Below are 18189 nucleotides of genomic sequence, written 5' to 3'. Positions count from 1 at the left end.
ATAAAGGTTACAAGGCATGAATGAGAGTTTTAACCCAAGGTAGGGATGAAATCCAGCCACACTTCACGTTTAGAAATGCAGTCTTGTTGATGGAATGAACATACACTGGAAGCTCCTGAAGGGATCAAACACAGCACTAATGTTTGAACCAGAATTGCCAGAGTATGGGATGTTGCTAGCAAGAGAATGAAAGTTGCTTTGGGGATGGAAAACAAAGCCTTTGACAACCGCAATATTTAGTTTAAGGAAAGTATCTGATGATTGAGCACTGGATGTTTAACACCAGTTAGAAAATTAAGAGGCAGTGAAAAGGTCTTGACAGATGGATGATTTGTGTACTATTCACACATATGCTATGTTTTTACACATCACTGAGGGAATCACGTGGATGAAGAGTCCAAGGATACAGCCTTGGGGGAAGGGTCATCAAATGTAACAAGTCAGAAGCAGGGATAGATGACATGTCAGCTGATTCTCTGGCCAGAGCTGGATAGATGGGAATGCAGCCTGACAAGTACACTCCCATCCAGTAGGTGGTGGCATGTGGACTAGCTATCCGGAGCCCAAGATCATGAATCCCACTATTGCAGAGGTGAAGCAAGAATGCTATTGAGTTAAAACAGACTTTTTTAAAACAAGAGGTGAATATGAATTTAATTAATGTCATATATATGTAAACAAACTACATTTTTATGTTGCAATATAATCCTTAAAACCCATATCTTTGAACAAGTTATTGTCATTTATAAATAAAATCTGGAATTAAAAGCTCATCCCTATGGTACCCGAGTTGATTGTTTGAAAAATCTATTTGGTTCACTAAGGTTCCCCTTTAGAGAAGGAAATCAGCTATCCTTACCAACTGTGACTTCAGACTCACAGCAACAAAGCTCACTCAAAACTGCCCCTGAAATAGCCAAGAACCAATTCACAAGGGCAACTAAGAAGGGGCAATAATTGCTGGCCCTGGCCAAGGGAGCCCACATCCCATACAAGAATAAAGAATAAAGAATAAAGTACCCGTTGGATAATGGAGGGAAGGCATTAGAGGAGGATGCTATGGTCAATTGTGCCATGGGCTGCAGATAAGTGCAGAGGGGGAGAAGAAGAGGAGAGTCTATTGAGGGGCAGCACAATGGTTCAGTGGTTCACACTGCTGCCTCACAGTGCCATTGATCTGGTTCAATTCTAGCCTTGGAGTCTGTGTGGACTTTGCACATTCTCCCCCCGTCTGCATGGGTATCCTCCAGGTGCTCCGGTTTCCTCCCACAATCCAAAGATGTGCAGGTTAGCTGAATTGGCCATGTTAAATTGCCTATAGTGTTCAGGGATGTGTAGGTTAGGTGCATTAGTCAGGAATAAATATAAGGTAGGGGGAATGGGTCTGGGTAGGTTACTCTTCAGAGGTTTGGTGTGGACTTGTTGGGCTGAAGGGCCTGTTTCCACACTGTAGGGATTCTATAATTCATGATTCTATTGTTAACACAGACAGATAGGAAACCATCTGTGAATTTGATAAGGGTGGTTTCTGTACTGAAAGAGGACAACAACTGCTTAAGAAAAACTCATGATGTATAAATAGGACCAAGTCTAAAAACTGATACTTCCAAGATGTTAAAGTGACATACAGCATACTACATAGCCTGGGGGCCTGGAGGAGGTGGGCATCAGACTGCTGGAGGTGAAGGGTCAGGTTAGTGAGTCAGGTCAGAGGCTTATTAGGTTCAGAAGGGTACAATTCTATGGACTGATATGTTCGGGCTTGCATGGGGGAGCTTAGTTTGGTCAGGGTGATTGTCAGCGGTCAACAAAGATGTAGTTGGGAAGGGGGGTCAAAGGTGAATGAGTCAGTCAATTCAATTCAAATAAAAATTAACCCTTTTGGAAGAGTTTGTTCCAGTAATCCAGCAGAGTAGCAGACATAGTGACTGGGCTTACCTGCCACCAGTTGAGGTCTTCCTGATTCACAATCTGTAGAATATCACCACAAGTGAACTTCAAGCCAGCTTCTTTACATGGGATCAGGTTATCATTGGTAGGCTCATACTCAAAATGGCACTTCACAAAGACCTGAAAGATTTAAAAGCAGTAACAGAGTTATTGTACTCTAGTAATATACTTAGGAATGGGTGTGACTTAACTGTGGGATTTTATAAAGGAGTCACCATAGTCTCACTTTCTCTTTAGAGAGAGAGACATGACTGGTGGTGAGTTTAACCAGAGGGTCACCATGTCTTAGGCAAGGGGTGACGTTGAGAACGTGGGACTTCCACGGTGACCTCAGCTGGTACAGGAATTGAACCTGTGCTGTTTGGTGTAACTCGGTATTATAAACCATCATCCAGCTGACCTGGCTAAAGCCCAACTTCATTATTTACAAAACCATGTCATTTTTTGGCTCCAGCTGTCGTAGTCTAACAAGTCAGATTCGAGAGTTTTCTTTTTGCTATTTGGGCAATATCACAACTTTCTCTACCATTTTTTCATACAGTGAATTATTGAACTGTTTGTCCCAACTCTATTGCAAAACTGTAAATACTTGAGCAAAATACATGTATAAATAAACTTGAGACTTCCTGGAACCAAAACTCTCAAAAATCTCAAAAACAAAACTTGAAGTCTGTCTTCCACTTTTAGAAACATATACAAAATAGAAATACAAATCAAACTTAAAGTTACACGTCATTTGTTCACTTTAGAACTTGAGCTCCCTTAACAATAATAAGAACCTTTATCATACTTAACAAAGGAAAAAAGGTATCTTTAAGAGGCATTTTCATCTTTTGCTTACAATTTCCTCTTATCATTATATCTACTCTCTCTATATAAAGATTTTACTTTTATGATAACAGTCAATTTACATTAAATACTCAAGAATTTTCCATCCAATCATCTCCTACCGCAGCCCAGTTTGATGACAATACTTTTTTTCTTCATATTTGTTATTGTTAAAATATCTGTTATAACACTATTATCTCTTCCTGTCATGTGAATAAATTTCAAATCGCTTTGTTCTAGCATTGAAGTCAAACAAAATGGTTTCACATATTTGTTATGAAAACTTGGCTAAGGTAATTTGTAGATTATTTTCTGTAATAAATAATCAACAAATTGAATATGATTCTGTATCCCCGACATTAACATCATGTATGACCAAAGATGTTTCTCTGGCTTATTTACATTTGATAATTTAAGATCGTGTAAAAGCTTTCATAAGTTAACTCAATAGACATTCCTTACCAACAGCTCTAACTGTGGTCTTTAAACTTTGATTTCATCTTTATAATGCTCCTTGGGAATGTGGATGATGAGATGAAAATATAAATAGTTTTACTGAGCTATTCATTACTTCTTTGAATATTGCATCTTGACTTGGTGGCATTTCCTTGGATAACTCAAATCTTGATTAAAAACTGAACAAATTTTTCCAACACCGTTTTTTTCTTTCATTTTTATCAAAGGCACTGCCTCAGGGAATTTTGTTGAAACATTCCATAATTGCAATAAAGAGACTGATTCCCACTCCTGGTTTTTGTTAGGAGTCCTACATCATCTATTAAGACTGCTAAATTGTACTTTGAAAAGCTAGCATTAGAATTAAAGGTGCAAGTTTAATTGATGGTTGGGGGTCCTGACATGTATGGCAAAATTTAGCAACACCTTTAAGTAAGTATTATAAGGCATAGGAGCAGAAATTAGTCCATTCAGCCCATCGAGTCCACTCTGCCATTTAATCATAGCTGATATGCTTCTTTACTCCATTCTCCTGCTTTCTCCCTGTAACCGTTGATACTGAAGAACCTCTCTCTCTCTCTCAGTCTTAAATATACTCAAAACCTCTGTGGCAAGAAATTCCACAGGTTCACCACTCTCTGGCTGAAAGAATTTCTCATTATCTCCATTCTAAAACGTCTTCCCTTTACTCTAAGCTTCGGGTCCTAGAAAAGTAAAATCTGGAATGAAGAGTCTAATGGTGATCATGTATCCGTTGCCGGTTGTCAGAAGAACCCATTTGATTCACTAATGTCCTTTAGGGAAGGAAATCTGCCATCATTACCTGGTCTGACCTACATGTGACTCCACACCCACAGCAATGTGGTTGACACTTAACTGCCCTCAGGACAATTAGGGATGGACAATAAATGCTGGCCTAGTCAGTGATGTCCTCATCCTGCGAATAAAAAAAAATCTCAAATCTACAACTGAGTCACAATTTACTTGACTATCCTGAGCCATCTCCCCTTTTCTAGACTGTTCTGAGGGAATATACTCCTCTTGTTTCACTTCTACAGTTTCAAAATCCCTTTTCTCATACACACCTAAGATTCCTTAGGGCTTCCTATTGCTGCCCATTTAATTTCCAGCAGTTATGGAATATTATTGTTTACATCTTTATAGAGTCAGAGAGTCTTTCATCACAGAAACAAACCCTTCGGTCCAACCCATCCACGCTGACCAAGTTTCCCAAACTAAACTAGTCCCACTCGCCCACGTTTGGCCCATATCCCTCTAAAGTCGACAGTGTGGTGCTGAAAAAGCAAAGCAGGTCAGGCAGCATCTGAGGAGCAGGAAAATCGTGTTTCGGGCAAATGCCCTTCATCTTCCTGCTCCTCAGATGCTGCCTGGCCTGCTGTGCTTTTCCAGCACTACACTCTCAGTCCCATATCCCTCTAAACCTTACCTATTCATGTACTTATCCAAACGTCTTTTAAACGTTGAATTGTACAAATTGTACCTGCATGCACCACTTTCTCTGGCAGTTCATTTCTCATACGAACAACTCTCTGTATAAAAGAAATTGCTCCTCATGTGTCTAGTCATATTCTAATGGAATTTTCTTTATTTACTTTATGTAGTAACCTTCTTTCTTTATTATTTTGGTGTATCTTGATTGAATAGAATGTAAAGATTGTGAACAGACAGGAAGAGGAATGGATTCAATGAGAGAACATTTCGTGGTGGGGTCCAAAGAAAATTATTTCAGTTCAGCCTATGTATCATTTTAAGGGCTAAGAAGGGAAGTTAGGTGATCAGCAGTTAATGGGAACAAGGTTGAGGTAGAACAAGGTGAATCTTATGGAGGAGAGTCAAGGTAGGAGAGAAATATAAAATTATGCATATTTGGAGCTAAAGCAAGAAGAATGTTAAGCCTTATAAGTTTACAAATATGAGCGATGCTGTTCCACAGATGTTAATTTAAATATCAGTACTGGAATTTCACATTGCAATCATTGTACAATTTCAAGCACTATTTAGTTTCTTTACATAGTAAAACTCATTCTAGATCGGAGTTGCACAGTGTACTTCATTGACCACAGGCATGGGTCATGCTGTTTAAAGCAGCAACGTTGAGTTGGAAAAATCTTATACAATACAGGTATATTTATTTCATTAGGTAAAGTTTCTACTTTGGTCACAAGCAGGAAATTAGATTGATGATGGACTTGTTGGGGGTAAGGTTTCATAAAATCATCGAATTTAATAGTACAGAAGGAAGTCATCATGTCTGTACTGGCTCCCAAAATAGCAGCCCAGCTGGTCACATTTTCTAGCCTTGTCTCCATAGCCCTCTAAATTTATCACTTTCAAATATATATCCAACTCTCATTTAAAGCTCGCATGGAATAGGCCTGCACCACTCTCCCACAAATCCTAACAACTCTCTGAGCTAAAGATGTTTTGCCTCAATTCACTCAGAGCTCTCTTGCTGACAATTTTGATATTGTGAGCCCTAGTTATTGATATACCAACTGGTGGAAACAAAGTGTTTTTGTTTACCTTGTCAAATGAGAATAAGCCCAATTTCTCTGTTCTTCCCTTGTATCTAAAATCCCTCATTACTGATGTCATTCTAGTAAATCTTCTTTGCACTGTCTCCAGGACTTTAACATCCTACTTAAATAAGGTGTCCAGAACCGAACACAATACAGTACTCCAAATGTAGTCTGACCGATGATTTGTAGTGGTGCTGCATCCTTCCTTGCATTTACATTCCATGTCTCTATTTATAATTTCAGTTATGCGGAGGGTGGGGGCTGGAGCTAATTTTATGACTGTTGCTTGACCTGGTCAAATTGTAACATGACAGAGCAGAAAAGATCATGGAATACACAAATACAAGCACAACATTCAAATCTTTAAAACTCCCCCCTTTTTTACACTGGTTCAGTCAAAGCCACTTATCACTAGAAGTGCACATTTACTTGAATATCCATCATCGTTCAGTAACCTAGGAAGCAAAATGCTCACAATGAGCAAAAGGCATTCTCACAATCTGCTTTTTGTGTAACCATCTTGCTAACAGGTAAGCGATAAAATGCACAATGTGAATACAACCATTACAATCCATGTTCTATAAGCTGAGGATGTCCAAATGCATTAAACAGGGAGAAGGACTTCATATGTAATTGAAATACAATAATTATTTCTCACTGCCTCCGCATTCTTCAAGATGAGCAACTAATGACTAACCATGCAAGTGGCAGCTGGCCAAGGTCCTGCAAGAACAGATGCACTTAGTTACAGCTTCCCTTCGACACTCCACTCACACTTTTGATCTCTCTGCCCATTGATCTCCCTCGTTATAAATGCTATGCTTGTGTGCTTCTCTCTTCCTTTATCTGATGAAGAGGCAACGCTTCTTTGATCAAAACATCTTAGTGAGGAATACTGGAAATCAGAACACCTTGGCTGAAAAATTAGATTGCTCAATTTTTGAACACAGAGGTCACAATTCATGACCTGCCATTGCTTTTTCTGTCTGAGGCAGACAGCACGTATATTTCATGTTGCTTCAGGTGCCCAGCACTGCATGATGGCTGCATATGAAGTATGGGATTTAAGAGCTCGAGAGGTTAGCATTAGTTCCTGCTAGCCTCCAGCTCTTCAAGGCTGTCAGTCCCTCTTGAAAGGTCATTGCACTGCAGAGCAGAAGGCTGTCAAAAACCATATTAGTAGATGGCAATGAAGAAATTGAAGCACCACTCTTTTAATTTAGAACTACTCAAACAAATGGCACATTGGCTCAGTGGTTAGCATTGCTGCCTCACAGCACCAGGGACCCAGGTTTGATTCCAGCCTTGAGTGACTGTCTGTGTGGAACTTGCATGCTCTTGCTCTCTGTGAGTTTGTGTGGGCTTCCTCTGGGTGCTTTGGTTTCCTCCTACACTCAAAAGATGTGCAGGTTAGTTGAATAGGCCTTGCTAAATTGTCTGGGATGTGCAGGCTTGGTGGATTAGCTATGGTAAATGTGGGGTTATAGGGATAAGATGAGAAGCTGGATCTGTGTGGGATACTCTTCAGAGGGTTGGTGCAGACTCAATAGGCTGAATGGCCATATTCTGGACTGTAGGATTTCTATTCTAAGTCCTTGTCTATGTGGTCAGTGACTCAAAAGTATATTTGCAAAGTGACCACCAGGTGTTGCTATAATACATTACAAATTCAATATGATCAGAAATGTATTTCTAATCAGCATTTACCCACTCATCTGCAGTTATTGGATGCAATTAAATATAAAATTAAAACTATTTTACAATCAACAGTAATGAGTTACTAATTAACACACTTACAGAAACATTCATTGTAAGTACCTGACTATGGAAAATAATTACCATGCCCAATACAAAACACTGTTGTTTTCAATTGCAACACAAATCATAATGGACTTTTTTTATAATGAAATCTTGATAGGCAAGATTATATGACTCATCACAGAAGAGCTGATTATGGTGCGGTCAATAGGTCTTATTGACATTAACATATGAATCAGACAGTAACATCCAGTGACCTTGAATGCACAAGTAAATGCAAAAATCAGGAAGTTACTGTCCAATACATCTTTCTCCAAAACATCATAAAAACAACAGTCCACTAACACACTAACCATTAAAATGTACCGGAGAATGCAGTTACTATTCATTATCTACTTTACATATTAAAGTTCACAGAAAAAAATCACAGGTCTTAATTACTGTTTGACAGTCTTACTGGCCCTGCAAATTAACGAATGAGGAGTCTTGATGGAACCCAATAAATGCAAGAACCTTGTGCAAAGCTGAGATGATATACCCAATTTATTCTTTCAATGTGGAATTCCTGCCAAAAGGAATCCAGCCCACAAATGGACTAGAATCATAAAATGTTCATGTCTATTCCTTTTCCCTGTAAAAGGAAATCAGCTAGGCCCACTTTGCTGTCCTTTGCCTGTAAACCTTCAATTCTTCTTAAATATTTATGTGATGTTCCAGTTCCTGTTTGAAAACCATAATTGAATTTGTTGCCATCACCCTGCCAGGCAATGGGTTTCAGATTTTAACCACTTTCTCATTTTTTTTTAAAAAAAACAAGCTTTTTGTTGTTTTGTAAATCACCTTCAATCTGTGTTCTTTGACTTGTGATCCTTCCACCCACAGGAATGATTTCTCTCAACTATCCCTCCTGATTTTGAATACCTCTATGAAATCTTCTCTCAGAGAGAAACAGTCGCAGCTTCTCCAATCTATCCCTGTCAATGAAGGTCCTCATCCCTGGTATGATCTCAGGAACTTTGTCTGCACCCCCTCTAACACCATCATATGCTTCATGAGCATATGATGGTGTTAGAGACATGATACTCCAGTTGAGACTAGTGTTTTTGTAACTTTCTTGCTTTTGTACTCCATGCCTTGATTTATAGAGTCCAAATTTCCATATGTCTTTTTAATTAATTGTTTAGCCTGCCCTGTCACCTTCAAAAATAGGGGTATATTTAACACAGGTGTCTCTGCTCTTACACCTCTTTAGAATTGAACTGTTTAGGATGCAATGTCTTTTCTACATGACGTAGATGATAAATGAAGTGAATAAAAGTTGCAATCTCAAAGTCAGTTCTACTGTGCTTTATCCAAAAAGGCTCAGAAAATTGGGTATGCACATAAGTAAAAAATAAGCAGATTGATGATACTGATTCTAGGTTTTATTGTGAATACTGAAAGGTTGAGCATTAGGACAAATCTTGAATGAAACTGTATGCCAATTGACAAAGCAAATCAAATGCAATTGTGCCAAGTGGTTAATTATTCCACTGGTGTCTCATGTGTCATTCCAAGTCTGACCTTTCCACAGCATTAATGGTCAGCATGAAACAGGTCACAAAGTGGACACAGAACAACATCAGATACCATCAAGTTTGCCCTTAATATCCCAGACCTTATTGCTAATGAGATATAGATAACAGCCCTGAACTGTAAAGGCTGTAAGAATCAGTTGGTGAAAAAAATCTTAAGGATAAATCTCTGGATAATGGCAGCCAATGTAAGGTACAGTTTTGAATTTTACAGTATTAAGTTACACACATGGAATCTCTGTTCACTTGATTGGAAATGCAAATCCCAAACCAATTAATGGAAATACGATATGTTAATTAAAGTAGAATTATACTTAGCTTTACATGAAAGTGCGACTGTATAATTATAGCAGTGCAAACTAGTACAGAGATTTAGGAAATAACTGAGGCAGATTACATAGCAGAAGAGTTTTTTTTTAAAAAATGGAATATTTACAATAAAAGCTTTTCCTCAGGCTCTTTTACATGACAGCTCCAGGTTTAGAGATTTTCTATGTTTTGATCAGAAAAACAGTGATTTGTAATCAATGTGGCCTTTTACAACAAATACCTTGTTTGTGGTAAAAAGGCCTATCACTGCATCCGTGGCAGATTGTGAGGGCAGAACAGATCAGCTCTTTTGCAAACTAATTTTAGATGAAATTTGAAATTACCCAGCTCCCCGTCAACCCCCTTACAAAAAGGCATAAATTAGATTAGATTACTTACAGTGTGGAAACAGGCCCTTCGGCCCAACAAGTCCACACCAACCCGCCGAAGCGCAACCCACCCATACCCCTACATTTACCCCTTATCTAACACTCCGGGCAATTTAGCATGGCCAATTCACCTGACCCGCACATCTTTGGACTGTGGGAGGAAACCGGAGCACCCGGAGGAAACCCACGCAGACACGGGGAGAACGTGCAAACTCCACACAGTCAGTCGCCTGAGTCGGGAATTGAACCCGGGTCTCAGGCGCTGCGAGGCAGCAGTGCTAACCACTGTGCCACCATGCCGCCCATAAATTGTACCTTGCAATGTTGGCAGAGAGAAATGATAGAAGGTGTGAGAAAAATAAAAATAAAAATAGAGTACACTCACATTAAGTGGACTGATGGGGGCAGTCAAGTCTAGCAGAAGACTCGGTTGAAATGTTTGTTGATGCTGTGATGGTAGTTATTATTTCAAAACGCTGGGTAGAATATGAGGAAATTAATATGTTAAATTTAGTGTCCTGTAGACCTAGTTCAGTACTTTTGTTCATGTAGGACCACCTAAGCAAAGCTAATCATTGTATTGTTACACTCAATAGATTTAGGGACCATACTGCTGAAAACAATTTAACTTTGGTAACAAATTTGCTGAAATCTCATTTTTGAAGCTTTACCAAAGGCTCTTAAAATATTGAACCTGAATTTGAGGCTCCACGGGGGGGGTGGGATGAGAGGTTAAAACCAGCCCTATCCACCAGGCTACGTGTTCCATGGTTCGATACCAGTTCCTGGGTGATTTTCTTGGAGATGATACAGCAGCAGCACCTGTCCTCACATGACACACAACTGATAAGGTTTTCAATGGTTCACTTGAAGCCATTCAAATGAATAACATTTTCTCTTTAGTTTCCCAGGTTCCGGGAGGTGGTGGAAGCTATGTTAAGCACATGGTGGAAATTACTTAGCTCAGTTGGTTGGACAGATGCAGAGTAATAGTTGAAAAGTTTGATACTGGAAAAGCACAGCAGGTCAGCCAGTCTCCGAGGAGCAGGAGAGTTGATGTTTCTGGCATAAGCCCTTTATCATTCCTGACGAAGAGCTTATGCCTGAAATGTGAACGGTCCTGTTCCTTGGATGCTGCCTGACCAGCTGTGCTTTTCCAGCACCAAGCCTTTCGTCTGTGACTCTCCAGCATCTGCAATCCTCACTTTCTCCCAGATGCGGTGTAATGCTTACAGCATGGGTTCGATTCTCACAGCTGTTGAAGTTACCATGAAGGTCCCATCTTCACAACCTCGTTCCTCACCTGAGATGTGGTGTCTGCCAGGATAGACCACCACCAGTCATCCCTGTTTAATGAGAAAGCAAGCCTCAGGGACTATGGTGACAGTACATCTTCCAAGTGCTGTAGCGACAGTCTTTGTCTGCCTTGTTGTGGGGTTGGCCACCAAAACTATATTTTTTCATTTAGATTTTAAAGAGACCGGAAAGGATCCATTATGATGCACCCTTTTGTTTAATTATTTCCATTGCATCCTATTGTAGCTTTCGTGGCAGAACACCTCTGCTTGACCCCCACCTTGCTGTCTGTCCATTAATTGCCATGAGTGATTGTTTCCCTGCACCACAATTCAGCCTGAGGGTGCAGGCCAGAGGCCTGCAGGAAAATTCTATCCCAGTCTGTTCAGCAGCAATAAACCATTATATACAAGAGGATAGAGTCAACATAAACTGACCTTTTAGCAATCGCACATTCTATGCTTTTCTTTTTGTGTCGTTGGTATGTAGACTTAAATTGATTAAGTTTGTTTGCTGAAAAACAGCAATCTACAATGCGATCCTTTTACTTTCTTGATAAACATCCTGCTTTCAATTTCAATTTTTTATATAGTAACCTGGTTCAAGGTAGTATGTGTTTCTGTTGTGGTGTTTGAACTTATGTGCCCATTTCACTTGTAATCCATCCATTGGCCTAAGAAGCTATTTATGATGAGTGCATACAGCTCAAAATCTGTGCATTCAAAAATACAAGTGTTTCTTATGGTCTCGGCCCAGTTTAGGTCTTGGTAAATGTCCCCCCAACTCTGTACATAGGTAATCTTAACTTTGTAATTCTGATGTGATCTAAATCCAATGCCAAACCAATTTGAAAGACCATTACTACACTTCAAAAATATCACACTAAAATTCTATGAAAATGCTGCACACACTCAGCAGGCCAGATCTCACCTGTTGAGAGACAGAGAGGCAGACAGACAGACAGAGTTATGTTTCAGAGTGATGACTTTTTGTCAGAACAGCTCTGACGAAACATTATCAACTTGAAAAATTAACACTGTTTCTATCTCTACTGATGATGCTGGACCTCCCAAGTACATCCAACATATTTGGTTGTACACTTCATTGACGATAAAGTGGTTTGGGATGGCCCTTAGGTTGTGAAAGGAAGTATATGAATAGAAGCTCTAGACCACTAGACATTTCCAGTAAAGTGGCATTCCACCATATAAGAGCATTTCATAACCATAGTTACCAACAACTGAAAATTTCTAGTATGAAAGTCAAGACAGATTTAAAGGTAAAGGTTAGTTGTTATTTTAATAAAACTTTCCATAGAATCTCAACAATGTGCAAGCAGGCCACTTGGCCCATCGCGTTCACATTGACCCTCTAAAGAGCTTCCCACTCAGACCCAAAACATCTACCAGGTCCATGTAACCCTGCATTTACCCTGGCTAATCCACCTACCTTACATATCCCTGGACATTCTGGGTAATTCAGCATGATCAACTCAGCTAACCTGCACAGCTATGGACTGTGGAAGGAAACGCACAGAGAGTGTCACCTGAGGGGGGAATTGAACCCAGGTCCTTGGCACTGTGAGGCAGCAGTGCTAACTACTGAGCCACCAGTTTTATTTTGAAAAAAATCAATGCCCATAAACAATTATTCCACAGTGCATCTAATTGGGAGAAAGAATTAAACATGCAGATTATAACTATGTCTAAACTGCTTTTTGTTTACAGATTAAAATTCCATGATTAATCACTGCATCAAGGCAGCTTTTGCTTCTGCATAAATCAATTAGCACATTTTCAGGCATCCTGTGGTGAAATGAAAGGTCTCTTATGTGAAAAAAATGATAACAATAAGATTCTAGTTACTCATTTAAAACCAAACAGACCCTTTGGTATTGCGTCCCCCTTCTAAATCCCTCTACCCATCTTTCTTGCATCTCAAAATGCTCTTAAAATCTGGTCACCAAGGTTTAGTTTGTTTGTTCAAACAGTTGTTTATATGGTTCCATCTCAAGTTTGGTTTGACAATGCCCAGTCTTGTCCTCACCAAAACACTATATGCAAATTTGTCTCAAATTAGCCACTATCCAGAATTTTGGCGATAGGACTCCAGTTTGGAGATTCACATTGAGTTCCAACGGAGGTCCTGGCACACATGTGCAGAAATTACACAGGTAGTTTAAACTTCCAAAGGGTTGAGTTTTGCTGCTAAAGATTCTTCACTGATCTTTATGTCAGAGATTTGGACTAGACATTTGCAGTTTAGCTGGACAATTACTTTGGATTGTTATGCTGGTTAATTAGGAGAAAGTGAGGACTGCAGATGCTGGAGATTAGAGCTAAAAAATGTGTTGCTGGAAAAGCGCAGCAGGTCAGGCAGCATCCAAGGAGCAGGAGAACCTGAAGAAGGGCTTATGCCCAAAATATCGATTCTCCTGCTCCTTGGATGCTGCCTGACCTGCTGCGCTTTTCCAGCAACACATTTTTCAGCTATGCTGGTTAATACCCAATCAAATTCAGAGTTTATTAACTAAGCACCACAAGTAATCAGTTATATCATCACAACCTTAACCATCTGACTATCCTTGGTCTTCCTGACTATTCTTTGACTATTGCCCTAAACTATCTGACTAAACCCAATTGTCTAACTGCCCCCAACCTTCTGATCCCACTACTCCATGGCCACCACATTTTACCCATTCACTAGCCCACTCATTGACTGACTTGCATCCTTAAAGATCTTATCTGAATACGGCAGCTAGTCTCAAGAAAAAGGAGAGAGTCCTTTTCTTCCTTTGTCCTGCCTGTGTTCTGAGCTTGCCTTTGGGTTGCTGGACTGCCCATTTCTGCTTCAGCTTAGATGGGAAGTCCCAGATGGAATTGCTCAATTGCACTAGGTGAGAGCAGCACACGTGACAAAACACGTTGCATTTTGAAGCAGGATTCATTGGGTCGTGGTTCAATCTGGGAATCCGTGCGTACTGTTTCCTCTCCCTGGCTGGGGGCTGTTGTGAGCTTCTTATTATGCTGGGATTTAAATCTAGGTCCTTTACATCTGTGGTAAAATTACTTAAATACTAATAATAACTACTTTCATTATAATTACTTTGAAAAAATTCGATATTCTACAATTAACTAAACTGCTGAGGGAAATGGGTCACTTGTCAGAGGCAAGGGTGCACTTAGCCTGAAAGAAAGCTTTATCTCTCAGTCCATTTCGTTTGTCTAGCTGTAGAAACTTTCACGTAAACCTAATTTATGGAATGCCAAGCTATTTCCAGCAAGATATCAGTCAACAATACAATTCTGTAAGACACTCCCTTGAATATAGCATGTGTAGACAGTTCAAAAGAGTACATTGTTGCAGCAACTACTATTACAGTGGTATAGTAGTGGGAACTTTGTGCTAGACAGACCAGTACTCTGACTAGATTTATTGCAGATGCTGGCAATCCAAAATAATTGCGAAAAAAAATGTCAGAACTAATTCAGCAGATTAGGTAGATCAAGTCAGGGCTTCAATCTGAAACTTTATCTCTCCGCAGAGATTCTCAATGGCTGAATTCTTTCCTCTTTTCCAACATTTTCTATTTTTGATTAAGTTCTATGAGTGACCTGAATCATTTGATGGAATTGTTGAACTTTACAATTCTTTCATCATCTCCAGATCTGTCATTAGTAATGTTCATCTTAAGTAAATTCAACACTTGCTAACCTCTGTAGATGCTTTGGGTCAGTTGGCTCAATTAGTTGGATTGAAAATGTGTTGCTGGTTAAAGCACAGCAGGTTAGGCATCATCCAAGGAACAGGAAATTCGACGTTTCGGGCCAGAGCCCTTCATCAGGAAATGGGAGGAAGACAGCTTCTTCAAGGAAGGCATCCTTGCAAGAGGATTCGCAGTAGGTTAAAATCTTCGAGTAAAAAGTGAGGTCTGCAGATGCTGGAGATCAGAGCTGAAAATGTGTTGCTGGTTAAAGCACAGCTGGTTAGGCAGCATCCAAGGAACAGGAAATTCGACTTTTCAGGCCAGAGCCCTTCATCAGGAAATGCTCTGGCCCAAAACGTTGAATTTCCTGTTCCTTGGATGCTGCCTAACCTGCTGTGCTTTAACCAGCAACACATTTTCAGCTCTGATCTCCAGCATTTGCAGACCTCACTTTTTACTCAATTAGTTGGACAGCTGGTTTGTTATGTAGAATGATGCCAGCAATGTAGATTCAATTCCTGTACCTGCTGAGGTTATGCCTTCTCAATCTTGCCTGGGGTGTGGTGGCTGTCAGGTTAAACCACCATCAGTTACCTCACCTTTCTCTATGATGAAAGAGCAGTCCTCTGGGATGATGACAATTTTGCTTTTTATTTTATTTGGACGGGTGGTTCTTCTATAATGCGAAGGTAGCGTACTGGTGCAATCCCGCATTATAGAAAAATCGTGCTTTAGAAACAACGCTTAAAATGTTGGTGATGCAATCACGTTCCAGCCAACAACACATGTTTTAAAAGTTTGTGTTTCAGAAACAGTGTCCCCAATTCATCAATCATGTTATTGTGAACTTGCATGAATAAAACATGCATTGGAGCAGAATGACCTGTAGATTGAGGCTCACTATTCATTCAATAGATGATTATCTATTAACATAGACAGTATTTATCTTTAGCATTTCCTATCACAGTCCTTATATAACAAAAGTATTAAAGCCACTCACAAGATATAAAGCAAAATTTGAAATTTAGACATATAAGATGGACTAGGCAAAAGTGAGGACTGTAGATGCTGGAAACCAGAGTTTAGATCAGAGTGGTGCTGGAAAAGCTCAGCAGGTCAAGCAGCATCCGAGGAGCAGACTGATGACCAAGGTTGGTCAAAGAACTGGTTTAAGAAGCTCCATACAGGAGTAAAAACAGAGGCAGAGAAGCAAAGACATTTAGTGAGGGAATTTCAGAGTTTAGGGTCAAGGCAGCTGAATGGTGGTGAAGTTAAAATCAGGTATGCTCAATAGACCATATGGATAATATTGGGAAGGACTGTGTGGCTGAAAGCAATCACAGATATAGGAAGGAATGATAACTTGGAAGGGCATGAAAACAACAATGAGAACCTCAAAATCAAAACATTTCCTATTCAGGAGCCAGGGAAGAGTTGCTAGCACAGGAATGCTGGAAGAAAAAAAACTTGATGCAGTGAGGACACGGTCACTAGAGCTTTGAGATAACCTCAAGTTTTACCAAAGACGGAACTTGTAAAGCTAGCCTTGTGGTGTCCACTGGAATACTGAAGTCTAGAGCTTTCAAAGGCACAGATTATAGTTTTATCAACTGATGAATTGAGGCAGATGCAAAGTTGTGAAACAATAGTAAGTTGGAAATTGGTGGCCTTTGTGATGGTGTGAATATATTTTGGAAGTTCATACCAGCTGGAAGGTAACTTCTGAATTGCAAGCAGATGGTTGCTGGGGAGAGACATAGAATTGGTAGCTTGAGATCAGAGCTTGTGGGGGTGGTGGTGGTGAGGAGAGGGAAGGGGATTGGGGTTAGAGGTGAGTAGCAAAAGCAATGATTTTAGCTTTTCATATATTCAATAGGAGCATATTTCAAGCAGTTTGATAATCTGACAACAGTGGACAAGTCAGAGATGTGATGAAGATAGAGCTGAATATCATCAATGCAAACGTACAGGAAAACTCAGTAATATTTCCTCCTTTCATCATCTTTGGGAAACCCACAGAAATACATTGCATAAACACATAAAAAGAGCATAATAAAGGTTTGGAAAATCAGTCACAATTGATCCTATCATGAATGAGAAATACACACATACAGATATAAATGTAATTTGTCAATTACTTATATCAAAAAACATGCTGATAGCAGTGCAACATAAGAGCTGGTGATTCTCATTTATCGTTTTATTGTTTTAACAATCATGTTCAAAAGATAAAACTAATTGGCAACAAAATGACTGTACTCACACAACCTGTTGGGGTCATTGAGAGTTACTGAGCTATTATTGAAATAAATGCGACCTACATTCCGAATGTTAATTGACACATCTAAAGATAAGAGCACTATAACTAGAAAGTTAGATAAGATAGCGTCAGAACAGACTATGAGTTTTAACTGAAGTACAGCACATTTTCATGGGACATGAATTGTTCATTTTGTGCCTGTTTTATAAAATGAAGTGATTCACTATAATTCAGCTCTTGATCCCAACTGAAAACCTTTCCATTGACTAGATTAATCACATATTAATCACCATTGCTGATGAAGGGCTCCGGCCTGAAACATCGATTTTCCTGCTACTCGGATGCTGCCTGACCTGCTGTGCTTTTCCAGTAACACATTCTCAACTCTGATCTGCAGCATCTGTAGAGCTCACTGCCTCCTTATCACATATTATGACAACTATGATTCCACAGAAATGGTTTTCTATACACAACTATTGTCTAGTAAAAATCACAGTATCTGAAACATCACAGAGGGTTTTGAAGGTTAATAAAGCGAAGTGAAGATTAAGGTTTCTTATGAAAAAAACAAAATAAAAGACAACATTCCAAAGAGAGGAAATCATCAAATTACTGAAACATAATAAGACGTGGTCATAAGGCTTAAATATTTGGAATGAACACAATGTTGGCCCAAAACCTATGGCACAAGGCCATCTGTATTATGCAACTCCCAAATGAATTTAACAAAGCTTTGAACCATATTGAAGGGATTTGACAAAGCTGTTATTGCTAATCACTGATTTTATTCTTCATAACTCACAATGCTCTAAAGTGTTCACTATGAAGTGATGCAGAAAATGAAAATTGGGGAATTGTTTTCATATGGAGGAAGCCTAGAGTGGAAGCCTTGTGTTGATTGGGGTGAAAAACAGGCTCACATTACTTTGCCTCAAGGATTTTCTGAAGGCGTTTACTCTTGAGTTACGGAAAGTAGAAACTCGATCTTCACTGTATGCACGCAAACCCAACACTTTCCTTTTTATCTTAGACAGAAGTGGTAAAGTACAGAATCCATTTATATAAAGAGTTTAAACATTTATAAGCTATAAAATACCTTCATATGCTAATATGGTGTCGACAA

The 18189-nt window shown here is 39.5% G+C and overlaps 1 protein-coding gene across 2 annotated transcripts in view; it reads right to left on the bottom strand.

Annotated features, from left to right (window-relative positions):
- The window catches only part of LOC132830689 (MAGUK p55 subfamily member 2-like), a 196488-nt gene that overhangs the window by 31827 nt on the left and 146472 nt on the right, over positions 1-18189 (bottom strand). For both annotated transcript variants that reach the window (XM_060848495.1, XM_060848494.1), the window contains one exon: positions 1939-2070. In XM_060848495.1, coding sequence (XP_060704478.1) covers positions 1939-2070 — 132 coding nt within the window. The remainder of the gene's footprint in view (positions 1-1938; positions 2071-18189) is intronic.

The sequence above is a fragment of the Hemiscyllium ocellatum genome, chromosome 32 (assembly GCF_020745735.1).
Source record: "Hemiscyllium ocellatum isolate sHemOce1 chromosome 32, sHemOce1.pat.X.cur, whole genome shotgun sequence".
NCBI lineage: Eukaryota > Metazoa > Chordata > Chondrichthyes > Orectolobiformes > Hemiscylliidae > Hemiscyllium > Hemiscyllium ocellatum.
Note: the sequence above shows the minus strand (reverse complement) of the source record. Positions and strands in the feature narration are given on the sequence as shown.